Source organism: Microchirus variegatus, assembly GCF_963457635.1.
Source record: "Microchirus variegatus genome assembly, chromosome: 5".
NCBI classification, from domain to species: Eukaryota; Metazoa; Chordata; class Actinopteri; order Pleuronectiformes; family Soleidae; genus Microchirus; species Microchirus variegatus.
In genome coordinates this window covers 29,886,461-29,914,404 of record NC_139806.1, presented here as the reverse complement: position 1 = coordinate 29,914,404, position 27,944 = coordinate 29,886,461, and the positions used below count along the sequence as shown (strand labels likewise).

The window sequence follows — 27,944 nt, the reverse complement described above, 5'->3', positions numbered from 1 at the left end:
AAACAGAGCCACACATACGCAGTAACACAGGTACGCTAGCGTTATTTGTAGCGCTGCTCTTTTAGTTTAATAAACAGACTGCTCCAGTTCCACTGTAGGCTAACGGTGCTAAAAGGAGCTAATGCAGCTAGCGGAGCTAACTGGTAAACGGTGCCTGGACTCCTGTGTCGCGGCGCGTAAACATGGCGTCACGCGCGTCTTTCCCGGTCAGTCGTCATGGAAACGCGCTGTGCGTTAACGCGCTTTAGTCACGGTAGTTTCGTGCAGCTGTGCATCGATGACTCTGCCCACTTTGAGTGGTACGGAGGTACTAGTTTATCGTGGAAAATCAACCTGAACCGTGCTGAGGTGAGTTTAGGCGAGTCGAGCTGGGACCATAGGTGGAAAAGTGTCTTTAAGTTTGATGTCATTTATTAAAGCCCCGCCCACAAAGACGCAAAATATCACACACTGCACCTTTAAATGAGAGTAGCTTTTTTATGGTGTCCAGTGTGGCACTACTGACACTCCATACAGCAGAGAGCGCCGCACTAGAGCAAACACACTCAGCATCAGCACATGCTCTCTGTCTCAGATTTTCAGATTATATTCTGAACGATCAGATGAGGACCCTCTGCAGCCGATCTATGGCGTCTCTTCTGCTGCTGCTCTTCTTTCTCCCAGGTACACAGACTTTTTAATGTTATTAAATAATAAAGAAAAGAAGAAATGTGTTCATGGACAGCAGGGATTATGTCGTAATGTTACTTTAGCGTTTTATATACTGAAGATGAGAATCGCACGGTAATCCCTGGGGATTAAAACAAACAGCGATTGACAGCTGAGTTGACCACGTTTTCACTCTTTCATCTCGTTCTCTGGAATCAAAAAAACAAAGTCGTTTTTTTTTTAATGGGAAGAAGAATTAATATGAAGTCTTAATTTTTTTTTCTCAGCCACACTCTTATTGTGAAAGAGCCCACAGGCAAACACATGAGTGCTCAAGACGCTCGCGTACCACTGCAGGTCCACGCACCGCAGTTTGAGAACTTTCGTCGTTTGGCTCAGACAATTCTTCTAAACCTTGTTTCCCCACAGGAGGAAAAACAAACATCTTTATATATTTGTTTATAAATTGCGTTAATCCCTTTCAGTTAAAGCTGCGCTACGTAACTTTCGTTGTGGTGACTCCGCCTCCGTATTGTTCGCCGTGGACAGAAAACCATGTCCTTTTGGTGTTTGCCGCATCCTTCGTCTAGAAAACGTCTGAAAATCGTTTACGACAGCGTTTACGGTCAATGTTTGGCGTATTTCTGTGTTACAGCACCACACACAGGCCTGGCATATGTACTACACCCTTAAACACTTCAGCCTCAAAATATGTGTCTGGCCTTTTTTTTTTTACTGACTGTTCCCATAAAAGTCTCAGAAAACGTCCCATTTTTCCAGTTATTTATAATCTACTGCACATTAAGAGAGCATATTAACAGTTTAAAGTAGTGCTGAGCACTAGGTTAGCGTGCTTTAACACATGACATGTTTCCATGACGACGTCATGTTTACGCGCTGCGACACCGGAGTCCAGGCACCGTTTACTAGTTAGCACCATTAGCTGCATTAGCTCCTTTTAGCGCCGTTAGCGTTAGCCTACAGTGGAACTGGAGCAGTCTGTTTATTAAAGGAAAAGAGCAGTGCTAACAAATAACCAGCATACCTGTGTACCGCGTATGTGTGCCTCTGTTTTTAAAGTTTAGCGTTACTTTAGAGACTCATTTTAACACACATAGTCACATAAACATGACGTCACATGCGTCTTTTTCTGGTCAGTCGTCATGGAAACACGTTGTGCGTTAACGTTGACGCCGTTGATGCCGCAGCATGAGTTTAGAGTCAACAAAAACCGAAGTTTTATTGAGGAAAACGACTGTAGTTGTACATGAATGAAGAGATTTTGCGTTGAAATTTGACCCTGAAAAATAAATTTTTAGGGGTGACAGGGGTGTGAGGACCAGCCAAAACGTCCTTGTTAACCTTTGGTATGTATGTTTTTGGTCCTCACAAAGATACCCATACAAGAACACACACACACACACACACACACACACACACACACACACACACACACACACCTGTCTTCTCAGACGTGGACAGACAAGACGTCCTCACGATCAGAGGACTGATGTGTGTGTGTGTGTGAAGATAAGCCCTGATACGTCTGAGGATTGAAGCTGTTAATCACAGTGACCTCTAGAGGTCAAAGAGCAGATAACACACACACACACACTGACTCACAGCTCACTCTTCATCATGACTTTAAATTAACTTTAAAGGGCTTTTTCAGGGTTAAGACCTGGTTTTAGTGCTTGGTAAAGGGGCTCGGTAACGTTTTATTTCGCCAAAATGGCGTTGCCGTAGTTACTCGACGTGCTCTCAGGTCGTAGAACGAGGTGTTTTTGTTTTAAAGCTAAATTTGATGCCTTACACAGAGCAGCTGAGGACAACTCCATCATGTCCATTTATGTCCAGAGGATGTTTCCCGTCAAACCCTCCCTCTGTCTCTGCTGTCATGCTTAAGTTTATTTTTTATTTATCGCATCATTTTCCCCCGTTATCTGAAGGTCAGGTTTTGTGCACTTCCTTTTTTGTGCAAAGCACGTTGTTTAACCTGCGCGTGTGTGTGTGTGTGAGATTATTGAGGCAGTTATTAATCTCAGAGTTCAGAGCTGAGCTGGAGGATTATTTTCTGTGATTTAGGAGGCTAACTAAGGCCACATCCACACGTTAAAAAAAACCTGTGAAAGAATCCTTTTCTTTGACCATCTTTTCAGGGAATATATGATCTCTAAGACGCTGCAGTACATGTGACAAGACTGTAGGTTGTGCTGTGGAGCCCGTGGTGTACAAATGCGCACATCGTGGACCGTGGAATAGTCGCGCGTCAGGGTCCTGCAGTGTCCCTACTTCACCATCGGGTGACGGTACAAGTCTGGACACAGGGAACAGGACGCATTCCTACCAACGAAGAAGAAGAAGAAGCTACAGCTCCCTCGGACGAGTCTGGTTCAAGCGGTGAGGTCCGTCAGGCCTCGTCAGGGTGTCAGCCAGTCCAAGGATCGCCAGGTTGAGGCTCGGATGACTGTCCTTGTTGACTTCTTCTTCTTCTGTTGTCCAAATGTTTTTCTGCTTGTAGAGTGTGGCTAAATGTTCCACCTACTGGTTTGTGGCAGAAGTTCGGTTCCCGCACTTGCTGTCGACTCACAACCCAAGGCGATCTTTGCGTGGATCGTAAACTTGGTAACTTGACAAGTTTCTGAAGTCACGTGGAATTTCTGTGAGATCCCAAATCCCTGGAATCTCTACCCAGATTTAGCGACAGCTGTGCTAAAAGCCGCCGGTCGTGAGCTGGATCAAGACCACGTTCAGTGACCGTGTCGGAAGTAGTGAACGATTCCTTGAACTAATGATTCATTGACAGCCGATTCAGTTAGAGTCTAGATTCTCTGCCCGAGCCCAGGTCGGGCCCTTGATCAAGCATTTGTTTTTTCTCCCTCTTCGCTTGGGGGGCGGTGGACGTACGTGTGGTGTAAAACCCTGCGGCCATGAACGCATCGTTTAAAAACCAGGAAGCGTATCGTCATTAGCAACAGATTTTTTGGGCCCGATCCAAGCTCTAGATTCAGTGTGTGTTTGCGTTGAAAGGACTCAGGTGTACAAAGGCTGTTAAGACGTTTGTATCCTGACGATTTTGTTTGTTGCCAAACTGGAGCTTGATTGACGCTCTCACTAAAGCAATAAATGTGAACACAAACGGTAACGTATGGCAGCAATTAACAAAGCGAAGAGTCAACCTGGGTTACTCCTAGCTTAAATAACTCAGTCGCAGATCTCAAACCAAGCAGAGCCATAAACGTCCTCCAAGAATCTCAACGCATTAGAGCAAAATCGAAACACTGGCAAATTGTTTGTAGTTTGTTTTTCAGCCTCAGGCTCACAGTGTGGGGGTTATGTCAGGCTGCAGCAGAGCAGCAGCAGTGTTTGATGCTACAGCAGCTGTGGAGCTGAGCCAAGGTTTGATGACTTGTCGTTAATTATCTGACAGTGTTGTGCTTTTGTTTCTGCTGTTGCTCCAAAGCCTGAGTCTGTAACGCACCACAGTCCCATTTTCAGATGAATCTTTGAACGGGCCATCAAAGCTCGCTCAAACCCGATTGGTCAAAACGTGTCGTAGAAACCAGATTCAGATCTGGAACTGTGGGAAAAAAAGATTGCTTCATTCGATTGTTTGGTAAAGTATCACAGATCTGAAGAATGCAGCCATGCAGCATCCTCGCGTTAGTCACCGTGACCTGACGTGACGTCTCTCTGGCATTTCAACTCCATTCCGTGGCTGCTAGGAGTCGACTGACTGCTGCTGATATTCGAGTCTTTGCCGGGAACGAGTTCAACAGAGTTTATGCGACTTGAAGTGTTTTTCGTGACTTATATGGTCACCAGATCCAAGAACAAGCTGTGCTGCGATAAACGAGTGAAGACGTGTCTTTTATCGTCTGGTACCAACATTAATCTGTTTATGACTGCAGGTCTCTTACTAGAGCGTTATTGGAGGATCAAGGTCCATGAGGGCACTGTATATGGTTCCTTAATTTCCTCTGTGGTGAAACAAATACAGTGAATATTTAAGAATAAACAATAAAAACACAAGTAAAGTGACAGAAACATTATTTCAGAACCCTAACCTAGCGCATTCTAGAAGAGTGTTTCCCAATTCTGGTCCTCTGCGACCTCTGACCTGCACGATATTACCGTAGATTCAGTAGAAGACCGAGCCGCATGACTCTACTTTTTGCTGTTCTGGAACTGCACTGAAGTTTCGAGCATCACAAGCCTCAGCTGATTGGCTGTGTGAAATCCACGGTAGTTAGTTCTTTGCCCACTAAAGGGTTAAGGGTGAATTCCAATTCCTTGCTTAACCCTCAATCTTAACCCTCAATCTCAAGTGCTGTCCCAATTCTCAGAAAAATTAAGTTGAGGGCCAAGTTCAAGGGCTATATCGCCCTCAATATTGAGATTTTCCGAGACCACCCTTGGGAGTAAGGGCTACCCAGAATGTTATAAGATGATACTCATACAAATACCACAACCACGGACATATTCAGCTGACAGTTACCACACACCATGGCTTATTGAAGGGTAAACGATAGCAAACGATCGCATGTGCTCCCAAGGGTGGTCTTGGAAAATCTCAATATTGAGGACGATACAGCCCTTAAACTCGCCCCTCAACTTAATTTTTCTGAGAATTGGGACAGCACTTGCACGAGAGGGAGCGCGCATTTTTGAGATTGAGGGTTAAGATTGAGGGTTAAGCAAGGAATTGGAATTCACCCAAACTCCATCCTGGTACTCTGGTACCCCAAGAGAAGATTTAAAACAATGGAACTCCTTAGTCGTCTGAATTCTGTCTCTGTTTCTATGATCGTACCTGGTCACAAAGACTCTCCCTCTCTCTCTTCTCCAGTTTGTTCGGCTGCTCATGGACGCTTGGCTCAGAAGCTGCTGAAGGACTTGTTCTCCAACTACACCAACGCTCTCCGTCCGGTGGAGGACACCGACCACATCATCAACGTCACCCTTCAGATCACTCTCTCCCAGATCATCGACATGGTAATCGACACATTCACATGTTCATGTTGTGTGTGTGTGTTATTTTTACGTGGGTCTTTTTCTCCAGGATGAGCGGAACCAGATCCTGACGACCTACCTGTGGGTGCGGCAGGTGTGGATGGACGCCTACCTCACATGGAGGAAGGAGGACTACGACGGCCTTGACACCATCCGCATCCCCAGCAGCTTAGTGTGGAGACCTGATATAGTTCTGTATAACAGGTAGGTGGGTGGGGCTTCCTCCTCAGACATAGGCACTGTGACCTATGACTTTGCTTCCATCTCTTGTTCCACCTTTTCCCCCTCACAGTGCAGATGATGAGTTCTCCAGCTCCATGGAGACCAACATTGTCCTCCGCAACGATGGTCAGGTCATGTGGGACCAGCCAGCCATCACTAAAAGCTCCTGCTTGGTCGACGTGGCCTTCTTCCCTTTCGATTTGCAGCAGTGTCACCTGACCTTCGGCTCCTGGACTCACAATGGCAACCAGATGGACTTGTTCAACGCGCTGGACAGTGCCGACCTCTCCGACTTTGTCTCCAACGTGGAGTGGGAGGTCAGTTGTCGCCAATTTCAAGTGACCTTAAGGTGTTTTCTAAGACAATATCCGACGTGATTGTTTCATCTTAACCAGGTTCTGGGGATGCCGGCGAAGAAAAACGTCATCCTGTACGGCTGCTGCTCAGATCCGTACCCGGACATCACTTTTACCCTGCACCTGAAGAGGCGGGCCTCCTTCTACATCTTCAACCTCCTCATCCCCTGCATGATGATCTCCTTTCTGGCTCCGTTAGGGTTCTACCTGCCGGCTGACTCGGGCGAAAAGGTGTCTCTGGGCGTCACGGTGCTGCTGGCGCTTACCGTGTTCCAGTTGCTGGTGGCTGAGAGCATGCCGCCCTCCGAGAGCGTCCCGCTCATAGGTGAGGAGACACTGGCCTTGACCAGAACATCACTATGAATGATTGAGAGTTGTATACCTCTTTTATACCAAAATACTAAAGGTTTCTGGTGGATTTTAGGACCACATCGCGGCGCAGTGGCTAGCACTGTTGACTTACAGCAAAAAAGACCCCAGTTAAGGGATCAACAGGTCCGACCAAGGTTCTTTCTGTGTTGTCCTCTTGTGCATGTGGGTTCTCTACCGTGTCCAAAAACACAGTATATATGGTTTTGTATATTGGACGATATACAATATTATGGCTAATTGTGATAAAAAAAAGTCCAAACTTAAAAATCCACCAACATACAGTCCTTGTGATTTACTTGATGTGCCACCAGGGGGAGCTGCATCTTTCATCATGACTTGTAATGTTCACATTAAATGAATGAATTATTTCTGACAAAGGCTCCTCCTGTTTAAGTTTATGAAGTCTCAAAAGAAAAGGAAAAATTATACTTAAATTTTCCCATCATCGCAACAATTTAATAATCGTAAATTACAATTATTTTGTTTAGCGGGAAATTGTTATATCGTTCAATACCTAGTCCTAGTGTATAATCAGATATTCAAAATGAAAGTTCTTATTTTAGAATATGGAAATAACTGACGACATGAGAAAGTGACATCATATCATGTATCAGGATATTTTCTGAGTATTTTGTCCAGATGAATGACATGAAATAATTAATAAATAAAAAAAAAACTACTTTTATCTGACAGGAAATAATGGCGGACGTTAAGTGACGTATTTCTGCTGCAAATAAAGAAACTAGAAACAAAGCTGTACAACTTCAGCAAAGCAGAACTGTTACTGAGAATTTTATGCGTTCAATTCCACTTTGAAACCCTGCGATTTCTTTAGCAGTGGACGGAACACATTGGTAAATCCTAACACTTTAGTTTTAGTGCTGCGGGCTAAATATAGATGAAGTGTCCAAGCTGAGCTGTGTTGGCAGACTTCTGTGCGCTGGGTGGCATGGACTGAAACCACCTTGTTCCAGATTGTTGACTTAACTCTGTGCCAAACATTTGTCACAACGTCGTAATGTTGTAATCGCCAAACCAGAAATGCAGCGTGAGCGCGAGTCAAAGAAAAAAACGAGAACGACAGAACTTCATACCACTGTCAGAACGACGGCAGAGGAGCATCAACATCAACGTCAACATCAACGTCAAATACTTTATGATCGTTTGTGTGGGTTCATCAGGACTAAGACACCACAGACTGGTGAGTACAGTCAAAGACTTATTTCATTTCATAGTTGAAACTTGTTCAGTTGAGATTCAAGTGGAAACAACTCTGTATGTTTAAAGTGTGGTTGTATGAGATACTACTACTACTACTACTAATAGATTAATATATTATATATTATATGTAATCAATACACTAAAAACAATATACGATACGATGTGTGAGGTTAGAGCAAAGAAAGATGAGAAATTGATCAAAGTCAGTTTAATGAGTGTGTTTTCAGACGGGATTGTGGGATTGAGGCTCTGCAGGTTTCAACAAGTCAAATTTAAGACTTTTTAAGACTTTTTTAAGACCATAATGAATACAATTTAAGACCCATTTCACATCCATACTGGCAAAAAAGTACAAAAGACCGTGTTGAAGTTCTGTTATCGCATCCTCAGTAACAGAAACATTTCAAAGCGAGACTGAAGTTTATGCATGTTTTAAATAAAAGTAACGCTAATAGATTTTTTTTAAAGACCTTTCAACATTGTATTCAAGACCTTTTATGAGATTTTAGGAGAATTTTAGAGATTTTAAGGCCTTAAATTCAGATTATTGGATTTAAGACGTTTTAAGACTTTTTAAGACCCCACGGATACCCTGTTGTATTAGATATTTTTCTTGTGGCTAAATTTAGTTTAGATAGAAGAGGGGCTCACATTTTATGTTTGTTAATATTTGGCATTCGCCAATATTGTTTAGAAATCGGCCAACGATTACATTTGATGCATATTTTGTTCTCAGAAACATGATACATCTTGCTCAGTCACTAAACCTTCATTTTTGTTATCCAGAAACCACACTTTATACATTATTTCTTTCTTGAAAACCCTGCATATAAAGACATCTTTTGTATTATTTGTTATCATTAAACTTCGGGTCCAGTTCTTTATACATAAATCCCATCATAAATACTACAAGTAGTAGTACAACGAGAACAAGGAAATGTGACATTTAACATGCTTATAAAAGTGTTTTTTACATGTACAAACAAAAAGGGTCTCTATCGCAGAACAGAGAGAAGCTGAGCTTCTGTGGAAGTGGCGTTTTTTGCTGCATTTGTACAATCGGTGTTGAGCTTAGCGCAGGAAAAACACTGATCATTTTATATATAGTTACTATAGTTTTTTATGTGGAGGCTGCTAAGAGTATGCAAAAATTCTGATTCAGAACGCACTAGTGACACATTCTTGTCTCAATATATGAGCCAATTATCTGCATCATCCTTAGATGAACCCATACTGGTCGACCTCATACAACCGCACTTCAGAGTGTGTGTGTTTTCTAGTATGACAGGATCAGATTTGACGTTCCAGTTTTGTTTTTCACACTCTTAATTTGTGTTTCTCAGTGTGACGGACATGGCCGCCTCCTGCTACCCACTGTCTGAAGATCAGTTTGTGTGCTCCATCTGTCTGGACGTGTTCACCGATCCTGTCGCCACACCATGTGGCCACAACTTCTGCAAGAAGTGCATCACCAAACACTGGGACGTCAATGTCCCGTGCAAGTGTCCCATTTGCAAAGAGACGTTCTACACAAGACCGGAGCTGCACGTCAACGCTCTGATCTCTCAGATGGCTTCTCATTTCAAAAAGTCAGACAAACAGGAGGTCCAAGGCAAACCCGATTTACAAAAAATATTAGGTGCCATACCTTCCTGTGACATCTGCACTGGAACCAAAAAGAAAGCCTCAAAGTCCTGCCTGATATGTATGGCATCGTATTGTGAGACTCACCTGCAGCCTCACCTGAAAGCACCAGATCTGAGAAAACATCAGCTCGTCCACCCGGTGAAAAATCAGCGCGGTCAGATGTGCATGAAGCACGACAAACCTCTGGAGGTCTTCTGCAAGAAAGACCAGCTGTGCGTCTGCATGATGTGTACCATTTTAGACCACAAGATGCACGACGTTGTTCCTGTGGCTAAAGAGTACGAAGAGAAGAAGAACGCGCTGGGTAAGACAAAGGCTGACGTCAAACTCATGATCCAGAAGAGGCAGTTGAAAATTCAGCAGATCAAACACTCGCTTGAGTCCAGTAAGAAGGACGCACACAGAGAGACAGCGGACGGTATTCTGGTTCTAACGGCTCTGAAGGACTCTGTGGACAGAGCCCTGGCTGAATACACCGACACCATCAACGACAAGCAGGAGTCGACAGAGAAACGCGGCCAAGGCTTGATCACGGAGCTGGAACAAGAAATCTCCAACCTGATCGACAGAAGCGACGAGCTGGAGAAGTTCTCGCACACCAAAGACCAAATTCACTTCCTCCAAGGCCTGCGATTCTTAAACGATGCTCTGCCCACCAAGGACTGGTCCGGTGTCATTGTCAAACCACCGTTATTTCAGGGCTCGGCAGAAACAGCGATCACTGAGCTGAAGAAGAAGCTGGACAAAGACATACATTCCTTCTTCGAGGAAGAGCTGAAGAAGGTCCAGGATTATGCCACGAACGTCACATTCGATCCCAATACAGCAAATTCCTGGCTCGTCTTGTCAGACGACGGGAAACAGGTGAGGTTTGGTGACGTCAATCGGAGACTGCCAGACATTCCAAAGAGATTCTCTTATTACGCCGGTGTCCTCGGAAACCAGGGTTTTTCTTCAGGAAGATTTTACTTTGAGGTTCAAGTTGCAGAGAAGACAAAATGGGATTTAGGATTGGCCAAGGAATCGGTCAACAAGAAGGGCCAAGTCACACTGGATCCCCAACACGGTTTCTGGACCATATCTTTGAGAAGGGAAAACGAGCAAACGAACAAAACCTTTTCTCGATCGAGTGCCCACTCCATGCTCAAGTTGTCCCCTCAGAAAGTGGGCGTGTTCGTGGACTACGAGGACGGCCTGATCTCTTTCTACGACGTTCACACCGCAGTCCGCATCCACTCCTTCCCCGGCTGCTTGTTCAGTGAGAAAATCTACCCGTTTTTTAATCCCTGCAACAATGACAACGGGAGGAACTCCGCCCCCATGATCATCAGTCCTGTCCCAAGCACCAACCTAATGCCTCATCGCTCAGGGATAAACTGACAGATTAGTCAAGGAGAAAAATCACTATACTTTTATTTACTGCTCTTTAATCGATGTTAAAAATGTCTGATTTCTTCTTTTTTTAAATAATATTTTGTGGTTTTACTATTTGTGTGAAAATAAGTGGACGATCTGCCAAAGCAGAGAGATCGTAGTGTCGTCTATACGGCACGCTCAACCAACGATAGTGATTTGTTTGATTCAGCCACGGCTAAACATGAAAACAAAGCAGAGAGGTTGGTCCCTTAAAAGAAACGCTACCTACATTTTATAAGACTGGTTTGGGCTTTTCAGCACAAACAACACTCATTTACCTTTTGAATTCAAGTCTTGCACACCTGACTTTGTCCTGGACCAACTGATTCAAATCTGATTGGAATCAGAATGTTTTTCCTAGAAGTCATGTGATCAGTATTATGTGGTATATATTTAGAATATACATAATTGGTCTCTCTACATCCAGATAAAGTTTTTGTTTTGACTGTTTCTGATGTCATTAAATCTGTTTTAATAAATGCAGCCTGTGTTCAATATGATATTTGATTAATTTTAATAAATGGGTCAAAGAAAACAAAGGTTTTGTCTAATGGTTATTGGCAGCGGTGCAGAATGTAATATTATTCTATAAATGTAAATAAATGGACCAGGGGCCCGTTTCACAAAAGTAGGATGCAAGCGTGTGCGTGCGTGTAGAATAAAGATAAACATCCTGCAGAATGGGGATTTTTTTTTTCTTTTTTAATTGTACTTCATCACGACTATACTGGACAAAGCAGATGCATTTGAGTGTTGTTGCACATTTCACAAGTGCCCTGACTAATACTTAACAATGCCCAATCATACATTATTTTACCTACAGAATGTCTACAAACACATTATCTGTGTCCTTCACAATGTGTCCTGTCTGAGGAAGGAGAGGGCTTCAGAGTGAATCACACATGGACTGGGACAATCCTGACATCTATTTCAGTTCATATGCAATACGCATTAATATTTGGCCTCTTATGATGTTTGTGTTGTTTACTGTATGAATACAAGCTTGCTAGGAGGCATCCATTCATTTGTCTTTTCATTTGTGTATGGATTTGTCCTGCATTCATTCCAATGTACAGACATTTATATACAGACCTGTGAATGTGCATTTATTCTTCTGTTCTATAATATGATTTGAATTTGTGTTTTCTGTCTTTGTAGAGACAGAGTTCAGTTTAGAAAGGAGCTGATTTGCTTGCTTTGATTTATCCTTATTAAATAATTTTCAATAAATAAATTAATTAATTATTGTAATCAATGATTACAAATGTTTAGATAATGACAGTGGGTATAGTTGAATGTGAAAACATAGTGAAGTGGGCAGTGGAATAACTATTAGTTTCCATTTGTGGTGACTGCTGCTGAGATGAGGGATGAGAATTAATAAATCGTGGAACTTAGCCTGCTCCAGACCAGGCTAACGCCACAGGACAAATCGCCATGGTAACTTATGTCATAACATATCCTGCTTTCCCCTATCCTGCTTTTGAGAAACCGGATCCCGGATAAGTTAAGCCAGGATAAGCAACATAGCCCGGCTTAATCCCTTATCCTACTTTTGTGAAACAGGCCCCAGGTTTTCAGGTGACAACAGCAGCAGCAACAACAATGAAAGTAAGAGTAAACAAAGAGAATAAGGAAGAAGTGTGAACGGACCAGGGAAAGAACCCTGATGTTATGAATGAGGCTATGCCTTTTTTGTTGCTGTTATTCTTTGACAATTGCCAATATGTACATTTGTGAGATTCTACTTTGCATCCTGTTGAAACGGCATGATACAATTTTAAATCCCAAAGATCGGACAAACCAAACATGCTGCTTATTACGCAAACACGCAGGTATGGAGACTGAGGGAGTGTTGTACTGGAATGAAATCTCGTTCATTTCAGACAAACAAGAACTATAAGGAAGTAAAAATGCTTCCAGTAAAGACGGAAATCCCAAACAGGCCTGAGGTCAAACAAACAAATAAATCTAGCTTGGAAATAATGGGAAGAATAAATCATTTTGATTTAAAAAAACTGGATTAATTAATCTAAAACTAACTACTATTTGGTTTTATCGCAATGACTAAGTGCTAAGTGCAAATGAACCCCTAAAACACTTTCTTCAGGTGTAAATAGGTACAGTATATAGTTGATGTTATTCAAACTGTGAATATTCACAGTTTGGTGTAAAAATGTGAAATTATTATACTGCCTCTCGCCAAACACCACCTAATGCATTCAAATGTTGCTCGTTGTCCACTTCTCTACCACTTCTTGGCATCTTCCAGAATCAGGTATTGGGCAGAGTTGGCATCACAAGAGGAGGTTTAGTTTCCCTTTGACAGATTAGTGAACAGGTTATTGGTCTGGGAACAATCACTGTAAATAATCTCCAATTTCACTTTTTTTGACAGGAAAGTACTACATAGCCACCATGACGATGGTTACCGCTTCAACGGCACTCACCATCTTCATCATGAACATACACCACTGCGGTCCAGAGGCCCGGCCCGTTCCAGAGTGGGCCGAGCGGTTCATCCTCAACCACCTCGCTCGCATCTGCTTCGTCTACGAGGTTGGAGAAAACTGCTTCGCCGGGAAATCGTCAAAGAAGCAGTTGCCGTGTCAGGAGGAGTCAGAGGCCCCATCGGCCAACGGTGGCAACCCCAGAGGAGCAAACTGGGGTGTGAACGGTCAGGCCTGGGGAGGGAGGGCGGACGATGACGGGTCAGGGCAGTCTCTGAAGGTCAGTCAGGATTTGACCAACCAAACGGGCTGGAAGGACGATCTGTTTGTGACCGTTGACCACTCCAAAGATGAAGGAGCTGCTGGTGGAAGTGAAGAGCATGGAGACGGGTCTGATCGAGTCTACGGAGGAGGGGAGGAGCAAGTCGAGGAGAAGAAAGGTGTCGGGGGTGAAGGAGGAGGAGGTGGATCACGGGCGAACAGAACGGAGATCTTCGTGAAAACCCAGTGTGTTTGCCAGCACCAGGGACTGCGCAAGAACGTCGAGTACATCGCCAACTCGTACCAGGACCAGCGAGCGGCACAGCTGCGCATCGGAGAGTGGAGGAAGGTCGCCAAGGTCATGGATCGCTTCTTCATGTGGCTCTTCTTCATCATGGTCTTCTTCATGAGCATCCTCATCTTGGGCAAAGCCATCTGATCGAGAACGAGGACGGGGGATCGCGAGAGGATTGGTACACTGACACGATGATGAGTTCAATTTTCCATTTAAGGTCCAGTGTGCAACGTTTCGGACGAATCATTGACGCAAAATCCAGCAAACAATCCAGTTCCTTGACGTGCCTCGGAAACGGAGGGGTTAGCGGAGGAGTTCTCCGTTAGCTGCCACTGATTCTCACACACTGGAGTATACGTTTGTGAGAATTTGTTGGATTGGGCCTTTAATACACATCTCAAATCCATTGTCTCTTTCATCTGTGCACTGATCAAAGAGACAATGGATTTGAGATGTGTATTAAAGGCCCAATCCAACAAATTCTCACAAACGTATACTCCGCCCAGCAGCTCTGCAGTGGGAGATAATCGAGGAAAGGCCACAGATGATTTCAAATGCTTTGAGTTGAAAGAAAATGGTGAAACAGCATGACATTCAGCTTGTCACATCAATAGCTGGCCTATTTGGGACTAACACATCCCTGCACACTGTGATTCATTGTCACCTAAATGCTACACATGGATGGAAACAAATATTTGCAGAAACGCCTAAGATTGAATTCTTACCTCAAATACAAAGGGTGTCGTCACCTCCCCGGCATGACCAACAGATGTTGATTAAAATAATGCCTCCATGCTCAATTGCTCAGACCTACAACCAAGGATCTGTATGACATTTGCAGAATTACGGAAAACGCGTTAACAAACGGGATTGATGTGGTTATCGAGGAGCGATATATATCCATCGAGTAACTGCCAAATCGCAAGACTGCTGCTCTTCAGTTGGACGTGTCCAAAAGCTGCGTAATGTCATCGTGTCAAGTTCGCCTCGAGAGTGTCAGCGGGTTTTGTGATCGGTTCACTTTATTTGTAGGAGATTCTGTCGTTGGCCCCAAAACCATGTCCTTGCCAGACGTGTCTGCGGAGTGAAATCAAATACTTTTGTCATTTTGGTTTTGATTATAAGCCAAACTACACAACTACACAACTGCACAACTGCATGTTCAATGACTCACTTATAAACACTTATATAAACACTTATATACACAGTTACAACAGATACAACAGTTATATACATACAGTTATGTATACAATGTAAAATATCTCTGAATCATCAAAGAAAGTTAGGAGATTAAATCTGACAAATCATGTTGCTCATTTCTTTTTATGCCTCCAGTTTCCACACTTTTGTCACCTGTGTGTAATTTACAGACTGCACCCTCTAGTGTTTAACACATGGAAAAGCACTATTCTATTTACATGGCGAAAGAGGATTTTTTTTATGCTGTACAGTTTTATTAAATATCAATTGCTGATACTTCTAGAGCTGTTCTGTTTAAAGTCTTTTTGACCTCAATAAATACAGTAGTTTGTGCCATGGAGGAAGAATGGCTTTGGCCAGGGCTGTCAATTTAATTAAACTTTTATTCATCATAATGTGAAATACTATATTTTTCAGTTCTAGACATCTACGACTAAATGTTTTTTTGCCTTTGTAGACGTATATGCACACGCATATAAGTGCAATTTCAACAATATTAAGCATACATTTACCATTTAAAAGCATTTACCTCTTCATTAAATGTAAAACAAAGGAAAAAATGTGGAGTTCTTGTTGTTTATAAGCCTTTATATGACAGCCCCTGAACTAAACATGAGTTTGATACCCCATGCTTTAGTATAGTGATTATAAATATTTAATAATTCAATTTAGGAGACGTCAAAGTGAAAGCATTTCAATGAAAGTGTAAAACTGAGAAATGCCAAATTCATCAGTGTTGTCAGATGTTTGTTTATCTTGTTGTACGTCCTGTTGGTTTGGTCAATGCCATGAGACACATGAACACTTTAAAAATAATAATAAAAAAGCTTTGTTCACTCAGTTTTGTTGCAAGTGACTTTTTTCTTCTTCATAAAGTACTTCTTGAGATGTAGTGGCAAAAACTGTACAGCAGATGGAGCTGTAACATTCCCACTGAGCCTCTCAGATGCAGCACATTGAAAAAAGTTCATGCTAATGATCAGGTAATAGCTGAATTAAAAGGTGAACAGGGGATTTGAGTTGCAAGATAACAACTTTTAAACTTTGTTGCCGAGTGTTGAAACACAACAGTTTCATCACTGCGTCTTCCAGTTCCCACAGCAGCCAGTAATGAGCGTTAATGTTTCTGACACACAGAGGTGATCATTAATGAGGTCTGCTGTGAACTGCCGCCGCCTCAACATACACCGATCAACAGTTTCTAATGCTAATTATCCCCGCGGGAGCAGAGGCACAGGACCGCTAATAGATGTTTATCAGGGAAACAGTGACATCAGAGGTTAGTAATGAAAGCTCCTGGGGGTAAATCGCTGACAACACGATGATGAACCTCTGGTTTCTGCAGGTAACTGACGATAGAACACTTTGTACTTTGGTCAACAGCAAGAAAACTCAACAATTTAGATCTAACTTACTCAACAACCCGGATCTTTCTTCTAATCCCATCACACAAATCAAGGGACATACTGTAGAAAATCAAGCAGACAGATTACAGTAATCCTGAACCATGGCTGTTCTGTCCAATCTGGGGCTGTTTAGCATCTTCATTCATTCATCACCCTAACCCAGGGTCACAAGGCTATTGATGCCAATCCCAGTTGACGTAGGGCTAAAGGCGGGGTACATCCAAGACAGGCTCCCAGTCCATCACAGGGCAAACACTTACGGGCAATTTAAGAGTATCAACACAGCAAAAACGGACCAGCAAACTTTCTGTGGTGACACAACAGTGCTAGCCACGGGCTCCACTGTGTGGCCCCGTCCACCGGCTCCCAAATCAGGCCTTTAAAGAGCAAGAATGTCAGCAGGATCAGAGGAAGATGGACAGAGGAGGCAAAGAGACAAGTGGGATGGTCCAAAGGGAGAAGGACGGCCTTCAGGGAGCAGCTCCCTGTCCACTGAAGTCCTCAATTAAGCTTTTAATTCTATTAACACGCTGGACAATGAGACTCCTGGGAGAGCTGAGGCCTTCAGGACACTCATTACTACTGTGTTTACAACTGTAATGTATTAGCATGCAGTGCTAGTATAGCGCTACGGTCTAGTACAGGGGTCTGCAACCTTTAGGATGAAAAGAGCCATTTTTGTTGTCTCTCCACCCAAAAATTCATTTGGAGCCGCAAAAAAACCCACAAGATGAAGATAATAACACATATAAAGGTTTTTATACAGACAAACTATATACAATAGTAATAGTCTCTTTCATTTACATTTAAGAACTACAACATGTTCAGTTTATACCCAACCTCTAGACCCCGTAGACCAGGTTCTTCCATTGGGACCGTATCTATGTTCCCCGGGTCCTATGTTCCCCATGTCCTATGTTCCCCGGGTCCTATGTTCCCCGGGTCCTATGTTCCCCGGGTCCTATGTTCCCCGGGTCCTATGTTCCCCGCTTTGTATGTGACTGGGGAACATAGGACCCTTTCTCTAACCCTAACCCTACCCTTTTTAAAAAAAAGGGTCCCATGTTCCCCTGTCACATACAAAGTGGGGAACATAGGACCTTTTTTGGGAAAACGGGGAACATAGGACCCGGGGAACATAGGTACGACCCCCTTACATTGTTTCATTGTTTGTGGCAAATTAAAGAAATGAAAATGAACCCACTTTGAAATAAATGAAGCAAATATTTGGATTGTATGTTGTTCGTGCTCAAGAAAAACGGTATGTGGATCCAAAGATGGACAGGACACATCCAAACATGTACTGAATATTGCATTTTACGTCGACATTGGATGTTGCACAAGATATTAAAACACTTTTATTTGTCGCCTTGATCTCTAAAGCTACAAGGAGCCACTGCAGAGTGGCTGAAGAGCCACATGTGACAAGGAAGCTAAGTGCACACAACATTTTTAGTACGATCTCTTCACTCATTTGAGGGGATGCAGTGTTCCGCGTTAAACTGTAGCACAAACACTTTGGTCCGTTGATGTTTTGGAGAAACGACTGTCGCGCCCACAATCAGGACTCCCAGTACTGCATGTCACAGAGTTCAATGCAGTATTGACCTCAGGGAACATGTTGTTTACTTCACTGCCAGCCAGACAATTAACGTGAGAGAAAATAATGGTAATTACGAGGTTGAATCCTTAAACACGGTGTCATATAAAGTACTTCAAAGGGACACTTGAGTAAAAGTACAAGTATGTTTCCTATAAATGACTGAAAGAATATGACATTTACTTTACTTCAGTATCAAAAGTAATTTCCCTGATATCAACGGTACTTCAGTTTTGATGGCTCAGTCGTACGGTGAGTTGTTTTTCAACTGGACTGAATGAATGAAAATCACAGCCAATCATTACAGTGAGCCAGGACCTGAGCAGCAGAGGGGGGGCGGGATTAGGGCAGTGTTGTTGACCATGGACATGGCTGATGGACTCCTGTGACAACACCTAAAGTCATTTAGACGGAGTGAGAGCAACACCACAGCTCTGACGAGGCGACAGCAGAGTGTCTGTTGATTGTTTTACTGCAGGTAAAAATGTGTCGTCTGGTTCTGGTTCTTCTGCTTCACTCTAAAGTCTGAAAGTGTTGTTTTTTTTCTGTCCTTTGCAGAATCGCTTTGTTCTGGATGGAGAACGCCACGTCTCCGCTAACTCCCCTCAGCCAGCCCATTGTGTTCCAGTTGGAGGGCTTCCATATTCCGCCAGGCTACGGCCCACTCCTGTTTTCTCTGGCTCTGTTGAACTACCTGGTGGTGCTGTTCGGGAACGGCGTGGTGATGTTCGTCATCGTCATAGACAAGAGCCTGCACAGGCCCATGTTTGTGCTGGTCTGCCACCTGATGTTCTGCGACATGATGGGCTCCACCGCGGTGCTGCCGCGCCTCATGCTGCACTTTCTGACGGGGGAGAAAAGAATCGCCTACGTGTCGGCCATCGCTCAGGCCTTCTGCGTGCACTCGTACGGAGCCTCAGTGCAGACTATTCTGGGGGCGATGGCGTACGACAGGTACTGGGATGCACCGAGAGTTCAAAATAAGATCTGATCCTTTTTTCATAAACCTTTTTATATCATTCGATATCAATAAATATCACAATATAAATCAAGGTGATATGTCTCAGAAATAATATGTGTATAACTTTAGTCTTTTTATACTGATATAGGAGTTCTGTGTGGATATAAAGCTGCACACAGTTGAGATGTTTGTGCTTCTCAAAGCAGAGTGACAATACTCTGCAAATACTCTTTATTACCTGTCATTTCATATAATACCTGTTTTATTTCTTTAAATGATGGATATGTACGTTATAAACGTTTTTATGCTCAAGCAAAGTGACTTTTTCAAATATAATTTTGTTGATTTTGATGTATTTTTAACCAATATACATATATTTAGTGTTTTCCACAACTATATTCCGTAAATATGATGATTATGATATTTTTATGTCACAGACATAATATCCATATATTGTTCAGTTTTGACTTGTGATGCTTCATCTTCAGTGTTAAGCTGGAGTTAAGTGTGAAGATTGAACATTTTTTGAGTTTCTGGGAACCAAAAAAACTATAGAACAAAATAGAATTAGGTAGAATTTGTAATAATTGGTCGACATGTGACACAAAAATCAAACTAACGCTAAACAAACTGTGGATTAAGATTTCAAAATCCTAAGCCGTGTTCATGCTTTAGAATGATTCTATTGTTTTACGTGGAGCAACAAAATCTGAAAATATTTAAATTTAAGAAGCTGAAAAATCAGGGAGCAGGATTAATTTTTCTATTCCTCTGATGAAATCAAACAAACAAACACACGGCAAATCGAGGCAAAAGTTCACAGTAGTAAATTCTCATGAATAAACTTGTTTTCAGAGCATGGAATTATCAGTATATTTTGGACTATAAGTAGATTTAAGTAGATTTCGAAACTATAAGTACATTTTGGAATTATTAGTACATTTTGGAATTATAAGTAGATTTTGGAACTATAATTAGATTTTGAAATTATGAGTAGATTTTGGAACTATAAGAAAATTTAAGTAGATTTTGGAATTATAAGTAGATTTTGGAACTATCGGTAGATTTAAGTACTCTCATTTGGATTTATTATTTTCCGACAAACAGCTACTATACTCAGATTATCCAGGAGATCCATGGGTTTTTATAATGAAGACTTGTTTTGGTTCTTGTTTAGAAACTGAACTCCACTCCACACTTTGGTCGGTTCTTCAGTTGTGAAAGAGAAAGACTTTAAGAGGCTGAGCTGCTGTAAAACACTTTTCCACTGCAGGTACGTCGCTGTGTGCGAGCCGCTCAGGTACCACGCCATCATGACTCCAGCTCGGCTGCACTCCTGCTGCGCCCTATCCTGGTTTGTCGCTGTGCTGTGCATCCTCGTGCTCTTCGCCCTCCATGCGAATACGCCGCTGTGTGGCAACACCATTCGTCACGTGTACTGCAGCAACCGCTCTATCCTAAGCCTGGCCTGCAGGCCCACCCCCGTTAATAGTATCTATGGTATGGACAGTGCAACCTTTCAGAATAAAGCTGCTAGGGATGGGTATTTCTGGCAAAAATGCTACTTGAATATTTCATGGTATTATCTGTTGAATATTCTGAAGTCTGGAGTTTAGAGTAGTCAACAGGATTCAGAGTGTTAAGGTAACGGGAGCAGCTGACGAGATGCAATCAAAGACCCCGGTAAAGTTCATACCTTCTGCATGATCTATGCCAACTTCTTAGTGGCCCAGTCTGTGGTTCCACCAGATATAACTCAAGAAAGAACTAGAGAAACACTTTTCACTGTCCCTCAAAGATTCCTATATCAATTCCTACAGATGTCTGATAGGTTTGACAGCAGTGTTAGTTCTTTTTTATTCTGTTAAAGACACTTTGAGGTGTTTGTGGCTCATATATGACGTGTTTATCATATTTCAAAGAGAAACAAATGTGAATATCATGCACCTTTTTTGATTTTATGCATTTAGAGTTGTACCTGCGATGACAAACCTTTATTTTTAATGTAAAATATTTACAGCTAATACTGGGCAAATCCCTGAAAACATGCGTTAAACGTATGCGTTAACGACAGGATGATACAGCTAATGCCGCATACTAAGAATAAATTTATTTTTCCATGTTTTTGCAGGTCTGTCCATGACCTGGTGCTTGAGTACGGGCGTCTTTGTCATCATTGCTTTCACCTACTTCAGAATCCTGCACACTGTAAAACACAGCAGAGATGGAAACAGAACCCGCAGCAAGGCCTTTCAGACGTGCGCCTCGCACATCGTGGTGTATCTGATCTATCAAATAGCGTCACTGATCATCATCGTCGGCCACAGGTTTGCCTCCGTCTCCCAAAACGTCAAGAAGTTCTTCAGCATCATGGTCATCATCATCCCACCAGCCATTAACCCCATCATCTACGGACTGTTGAGTAAAGAGCTGCGCACGAGCATCATCAAGCATTTTACCCTTCAATCAAGTCTGAAAAAATGAGAGCGCTTTAAAAATTTGAAAAAGGTTCCTGATCTGTCAAACACTAAAGCGGTGCAGGACAAACCTCTTAATCTCGACTGTACTTTTAAATATTTAAAAAAATAAAAGACACTTATGAAAACACTATCTTTGTCGCTTTAATTACTGATCACTGGCCTTCCATCACATTGTACTGTCCTTTGAACCATTCACATGAGGATGCAGCTCTGGGAGCATCATCAATCATTCATCACAAAAGGCCCTTCTTCTGTCATGCTTGGAACGGTAGAGTCCTGGGTCAGGGTTGCGTTTCGACTGAAAACAGTTGTAGGCGTGTGGGCTGTACCCGATGGCCGGGCTGTACTTCACTCATTTGATGGTATGCAGTGTTCCAAGCGATCACAAACTTAGACTTTTGGTCGGTCTGCTGCCGTTTTGTAGAAATGGCTGTAGCGCCCACAATCACAACTCCCAGAACCGCGTGTGCAGGCATCACTATGAGGTTGAACTATGAACTATGAGGTTGAATCCAGAAACATGACACTGCCACCAGTCTCGTATAAGTACCTAAAAGCAAGTATGTTTCCAGAAAAGTAAGTTTTTTGGACTATAAGTAGATTTAAGTAGATTTTGGAACTATAACTATATTTTGGTATTATTAGTAGATTTTGGAACTATAAGTAGATTTAAGTAGATTTTGAAACTATGGGTAGATTTAAGTAGATTTTGGAACATAAGTAGATTTAAAACTATAAGTAGATTTAAAAAGAGTAAATCTCTGCAGTTACAAGCTCTATGTGGATTATCTTGGTATCAAAATACAGATAACACTTGTGAGTAAGTTTCACTGTAGATGCCACTGTGTCAGAGTAAATTTATATGGAACACAGCATAAATGAAGGATTGTTTTCTCTCGCCTAAAAAAAATTGCATTTTAAAGCAAATATCACCTTTAAAATATGCAGTAGGAGCTTAAAAACACATGGAGGTCATATAACAACATGTGGACATGATCTGTGCAAAGTCTGATGCTGCTGAAATGAAGCAGAGTGAAATTACAGAGGTTTTAGTAAAGAGATGTCTAGGTGTTATCTCTTTCGGTACAGTTTGGCATCATCTGTGCCATTTGAGACTTCTTAGGTAGTTTTATTTATATGTCACTTTTGGTCTAAAAACAACTTGTTTAAAAAAAAAAAGAAAAAAAAAGTATGATAACTGTCTGTAAATGGATGCTCCCTGTGCGGTGCGTAATAACAACTCTGTGACTCTGCAGCGTCTTCAGTTACGCAGCGCCATAGCTCTGGCTTACCTTGGTTAATTAGGGAGATTGACAGCTCGTTTTAAACCTCTAAACTGGTAGAATCAGATCCGGTCTCCAAATGCGTGTCAATCACTTCATTTGCGAGTCAAAAGAACCTAAATGCATATGACGCATTTGTGCGGACATTCGCCCTTCTCTAATCAGAACGATCTAATGTCGCTCTGTAATGATCAATCAGAAAGGGACTTGTTCACAAAGCATGCTGGGAAGTGTAGTTCTTCATTAGAAGTGGTTTTGTTCCGGTGGAAATAACTTGTTTTGATAAACAGCAAAGGTAAGACAACATTTCTGCTTGTATTTCTTGAAAGTCAGTTGTTGTTTTGCTATTAATTTGGGGCTGGATCCGTGAATCTTGGTCGTAGAGTGATAAAAATGGTACCGCTGGAATCGGTTTGTTCTCCGCCGTCCAGTCGACACATGTTTTTTTTTGTTAACATAATCACGCAAAAATCGACACTTGCGTAAACGTACAAGTATGTTTCCAGAAAGTACGTTTTTAAGTTTTGTTGTTTTTCAACTGGACTGAATGAATGAAAATCACAGCCAATCATTACAGCGGGCCAGGACCTGAGTAGCAGTGGGGGGGCGGGGTTAGGGCGGTGTTGTTGACCACGAAAACATCCTAAAGTCATTTAGACGGAGTGAGAGCAACACCACAGCTCTGACGAGGCGACAGCAGAGTGTCTGTTGATTGTTTTACTGCAGGTAAAAATGTGTCGTCTGGTTCTGGTTCTTCTGCTTTACTCTGAAGTCTGAAAGTGTTTTTTTTTTCCTGTCCTTTGCAGAATCGCGTTGTTCTGGATGGAGAACGCCACGTCTCCGCTAACTCCCCTCAGCCAGCCCATTGTGTTCCAGTTGGAGGGCTTCCATATTCCGCCACGCTACGGCCCACTCCTGTTTTTTCTGGCTCTGTTGAACTACCTGGTGGTGCTGTTCGGGAACGGCGTGGTGATGTTCATCATCGTCGTAGACAAGAGCCTGCACAGGCCCATGTTTGTGCTGGTCTGCCACCTGATGTTCTGCGACATGATGGGCTCCACCGCGGTGCTGCCGCGCCTCATGCTGCACTTTCTGACGGGGGAGAAAAGAATCGCCTACGTGTCGGCCATCGCTCAGGCCTTCTGCGTGCACTCGTACGGAGCCTCAGTGCAGACTATTCTGGGGGCGATGGCGTACGACAGGTACTGGGATGCACCGAGAGTTCAAAATAAGATCTGATCCTTTTTATAAACCTTTTTATATCATTCGATATCAATAAATATCACAATATAAATCAAGGTGATACGGCTCAGAAATAATATGTGTATAACTTTAGTCTTTTTAAACTGATATAGGAGTTCTGTGTGGATATAAAGCTGCACACAGTTGAGATGTTTGTGCTTCTCAAAGCAGTGACAATACTCTGCAAATACTCTTTTTATTACCTATCATTTCATATAATACCTGTTTTATTTCTTTAAATGATGGATATGTACGTTATAAACGTTTTTATGCTCAAGCAAAGTGACTTTTTCAAATATAATTTTGTTGATTTTGATGAATTTTTAAGATTTTGGAATTATAAGTAGATCTTGGAACTATAGGTAGATTTAAGTAGATTTTGAAACTGTAAGAAAATGTAAGTATATTTTGGAATGATAAGCACATTTTAAAATTAAAGGCAGATTTTGAAACTATAGGTAGATTTTGGAACTATTAGTACATTTATGTAGATTTTGCAATGATAAGTAGATTTTGGAGCTATCGGTAGATTTAAGTACTCTCATTTGGATTTATTATTTTCCGACAAACAGCTACTATACTCAGATTATCCAGGCGATCCATGGGTTTTTATAATGAAGACTTGTTTTGGTTCTTGTTTAGAAACTGAACTCCACTCCACACATTGGTAGGTTCTTCAGTTGTGAAAGAGAAAGACTTTAAGAGGCTGAGCTGCTGTAAAACACTTTTCCACTGCAGGTACGTCGCTGTGTGCGAGCCGCTCAGGTACCACGCCATCATGACTCCAGCTCGGCTGCACTCCTGCTGCGCCCTCTCCTGGTTTGTCGCTGTGCTGTGCATCCTCGTGCTCTTCGCTCTCCACGTCAATACACCGCTGTGTGGCAACACCATTCGTCACGTGTACTGCGGCAACCGCTCTATCCTAAGCCTGGCCTGCAGGCCCACCCCCATTAACAATATCTATGGTATGGACAGAGCAACCTTTCAGAATAAAGCTGCTAGGGATGGGTATTTCTGGCAAAAATGCTACTTGAATATTTCATGGTATTATTTGCTGAATACAATAAACTCCAGCTCTCATGTGCTGGAGTTTAGAGTATTCAACAGGATTCAACAACGGGAGCAGCTCACAAGATGCATTCAAAGACCCTGTTAAATGTCATCCCTTCTGCATGATCTATGCCAACGTCTTAGTGGCCCAGCCTGTGGTTCCACCAGAAATAACTAAAGAAAGAACTAGAGAAACATCTTTCACTGTCACTCAGATTCCAACATCAATTCCTACAGACGTCTGACAGGTTTGACAGCAGTGTTAGTTCTTTTCTATTCTGTCCTTTATTTTTAATGTAAAATAGTTACAGCTAATACTGGGCAAATCCCTGAAAACATGCGTCAATCTCCAACATTTAGCAAAGGAAACGTTTGAAATTTCAAGAGAATCAGACGACAGGATGATAAATGTATTTTCTATGTTTTTGCAGGTCTGTCCATGACCTGGTGCTTGAGTACAAGCGTCTTTGTCATCATTACTTTCACCTATTTCCGAATCCTGCACACTGTAAAACACAGCAGAGATGGAAACAGAACCCGCAGCAAGGCCTTTCAGACGTGCGCCTCGCACATCGTGGTTTATCTGACCTATCAAATAGCGTCACTGATCATCATCCTCGGCCAAAGGTTTGCCTCCGTCTCCCAAAACATCAAGAAGTTCTTCAGCATCATGTTCATCATCATCCCACCAGCCATTAACCCCATCATCTACGGACTGTTGAGTAAAGAGCTGCGTGCGAGCATCATCAAGATTTTTACCATTCAATTACGTCTGAAAAAATGATAGCGCTATAAAAATGTGAAAAAGGTTCCTGATCTGTTTCATGTCAAACAATAAAGTGGTGCAGGACAAACCTCTTAATCTCGGTTCCTCTCTTGAGTTCCGACTGTACTTTTTAAATATTTAAAAAAATTAAAGACACTCATGAAAACTCTATCTTTGTTTCTTTAATTTATATAATACCTGTTTTACTATGAAGGATATGTACGTTTCAATGATTTTATGCTGAAACAAAGAATTAAAAAAAATATATTTTGTTGAATTTTATGGTTTCAAGCGGAAGAAAGTCTGAAGAGACAGATCTTTATGTGCTAAGCAGCGAGTAAGTCTGTAACTTTATTAACAACCAGAGACACGAACATTTGATGGACATCATCCCTAGCCCCATCACACTCAGTCATGGTGCCACACCACAAAATCACTGTCTCCACCAACTCAACAGCAACACAGTTCAGCTCCGCTTCGTCCGTAAAACACGCGAAAGTGTTGGCGAGGGAAACGGTATCTGAAAACCAGAAGCCAGATGGATTATTTAGCGTCCGAAAGAGAGCAGGACATGAAAATAACTGGACACCTTGAGGAACAGACACTGGAGTTAGGTCTGAGATGATGACATGAGGCCAGCACCCGAAACCTCTTATTAACCTTCTATCTTCTCATGGGGTGAGTTTTCATTAACGTTGTTAATCTACGTTACGTTAGTGTTCATTTGAAGTCACATACATAGATTAAAACACGCTTTGTCTTTTATGGGGCCCGAAGCTGAATCTGATTTGTATTTTTTTGTATTGGGGGGAGTAAAATCACATTTCATATTCAGTGAAAGTGAAAGTGAAACACTGTGTGTGGTGATACTGGACTTGAATTGGAAAAAAATATGATTAACACTAATCAGATATATAAATGTATCTATGACGATACAAACAGTATATATAAACAAATATTTGTCCTCCCACACCCGATCACCAGGGGGGCACAACAAGCAGCTGCTTAGTTGATGGCTCTAGCTAGCTCAGTATTGTTGTTTTAAATTGCTGATGTGCTTGAATAATATGAATAGTATGAAGTATTGACTGTGATGCTAATGATTTAGCATCACTAGCTGAGAGTTAGACAGATATGTGGCTATCTGTAAACCTGTGCGCTACACTTCCATCATGACCAACAGAATGGTGGACAAGCTAACAGCTTCTGTCTGGGGAACGGGCAGAAGATTGACTTCAAATCAAGAACATTCACAGGGGCAGATATTGGTAGTCACCATGACATGGCACTACTGAACCTGAAGCGAAAGCTAAGAAGTCAGAAGAAGCAGAAGAGCCCTCGGATCCACTATAACCTGAGGAACCTGCAAGACCCAGCTATAGCTGCAGACTTCAAAGCTCAGAGTGGCGGCAGGTTTGCAGCACGAAACCTGCTCCATGACGATATCAATGCCCTCAATGAAGACATCAAGGAAGCAATGCACTAAACTGGGAAGGCAGGGATTAAAACTAACTTTTTTCACCACGTCCCGAAAAACATTTTGAACCGTCCCGAATCGTCCTGAATCGTCCCGAAAATCTTTTTTACATTTTGAGTTGTTACTTACTGATAATATAATAAAAACACAATACATTATGTTGATAATAAATAATAATATTAATAATAATTTCCAGACTAGATTTGTCGTGTTGTAAATGACAACCAACACGCTCAGTCACAGAACTGTGGTCTACCGGACCTTCTGCCACTACTTATTTAGTGACTGCATTTAGTGGGTTGTAGTCGTCATGAGAAGGGCCATGCATTGAGATTTGCATGAGGCTGTTTAGGGCTGTCAAAATTACTCAAAAATGACGTTTGAAAAAACACAAATATTCGAATATCTGTATTTGCGCATGATATCAATGACGCGCGCATCTGGTGTGCGCTGCATCCACTGCATCTGGGGGCTTTAAACCAGCCAGACTGTCAGGTGATGATAGCATGACGTCAATAACAGGACGAACCAATACAACCAGACATTACTACTTGTATATGTAGTTTATTTAAGTTTAA

General features: G+C 42.2%; 4 protein-coding genes across 4 annotated transcripts; all 4 read left to right on the top strand.

Annotated features, from left to right (window-relative positions):
- Window positions 1–602: 602 nt before the first annotated feature.
- LOC310927067 (neuronal acetylcholine receptor subunit alpha-10-like) lies at window positions 603–14,045 on the top strand (the record flags this gene model as incomplete). Its single annotated transcript, XM_083889308.1, has 6 exons — window positions 603–663; window positions 5,498–5,643; window positions 5,711–5,865; window positions 5,954–6,200; window positions 6,279–6,564; window positions 13,294–14,045. The coding sequence occupies 6 exons, from the start codon at window positions 603–605 to the stop codon at window positions 14,043–14,045; spliced, it is 1,647 nt and encodes a 548-aa protein (XP_083745434.1).
- Window positions 9,186–10,859, top strand: LOC310926673 (E3 ubiquitin-protein ligase TRIM21-like; the record flags this gene model as incomplete). Its single annotated transcript, XM_083888856.1, has 1 exon — window positions 9,186–10,859. The coding sequence occupies one exon, from the start codon at window positions 9,186–9,188 to the stop codon at window positions 10,857–10,859; it is 1,674 nt and encodes a 557-aa protein (XP_083744982.1).
- Window positions 14,046–18,681: 4,636 nt separating the features above from the next.
- LOC310927401 (olfactory receptor 52D1-like) lies at window positions 18,682–21,552 on the top strand (the record flags this gene model as incomplete). The annotated part of the gene is made up of 3 exons (XM_083889695.1): window positions 18,682–19,061; window positions 20,342–20,568; window positions 21,200–21,552. The coding sequence occupies 3 exons, from the start codon at window positions 18,682–18,684 to the stop codon at window positions 21,550–21,552; spliced, it is 960 nt and encodes a 319-aa protein (XP_083745821.1).
- Window positions 21,553–23,653: 2,101 nt separating this feature from the next.
- On the top strand, window positions 23,654–25,907 carry LOC310927400 (olfactory receptor 2K2-like; the record flags this gene model as incomplete). Its single annotated transcript, XM_083889694.1, has 3 exons — window positions 23,654–24,033; window positions 24,812–25,038; window positions 25,555–25,907. The coding sequence occupies 3 exons, from the start codon at window positions 23,654–23,656 to the stop codon at window positions 25,905–25,907; spliced, it is 960 nt and encodes a 319-aa protein (XP_083745820.1).
- Window positions 25,908–27,944: the final 2,037 nt, after the last annotated feature.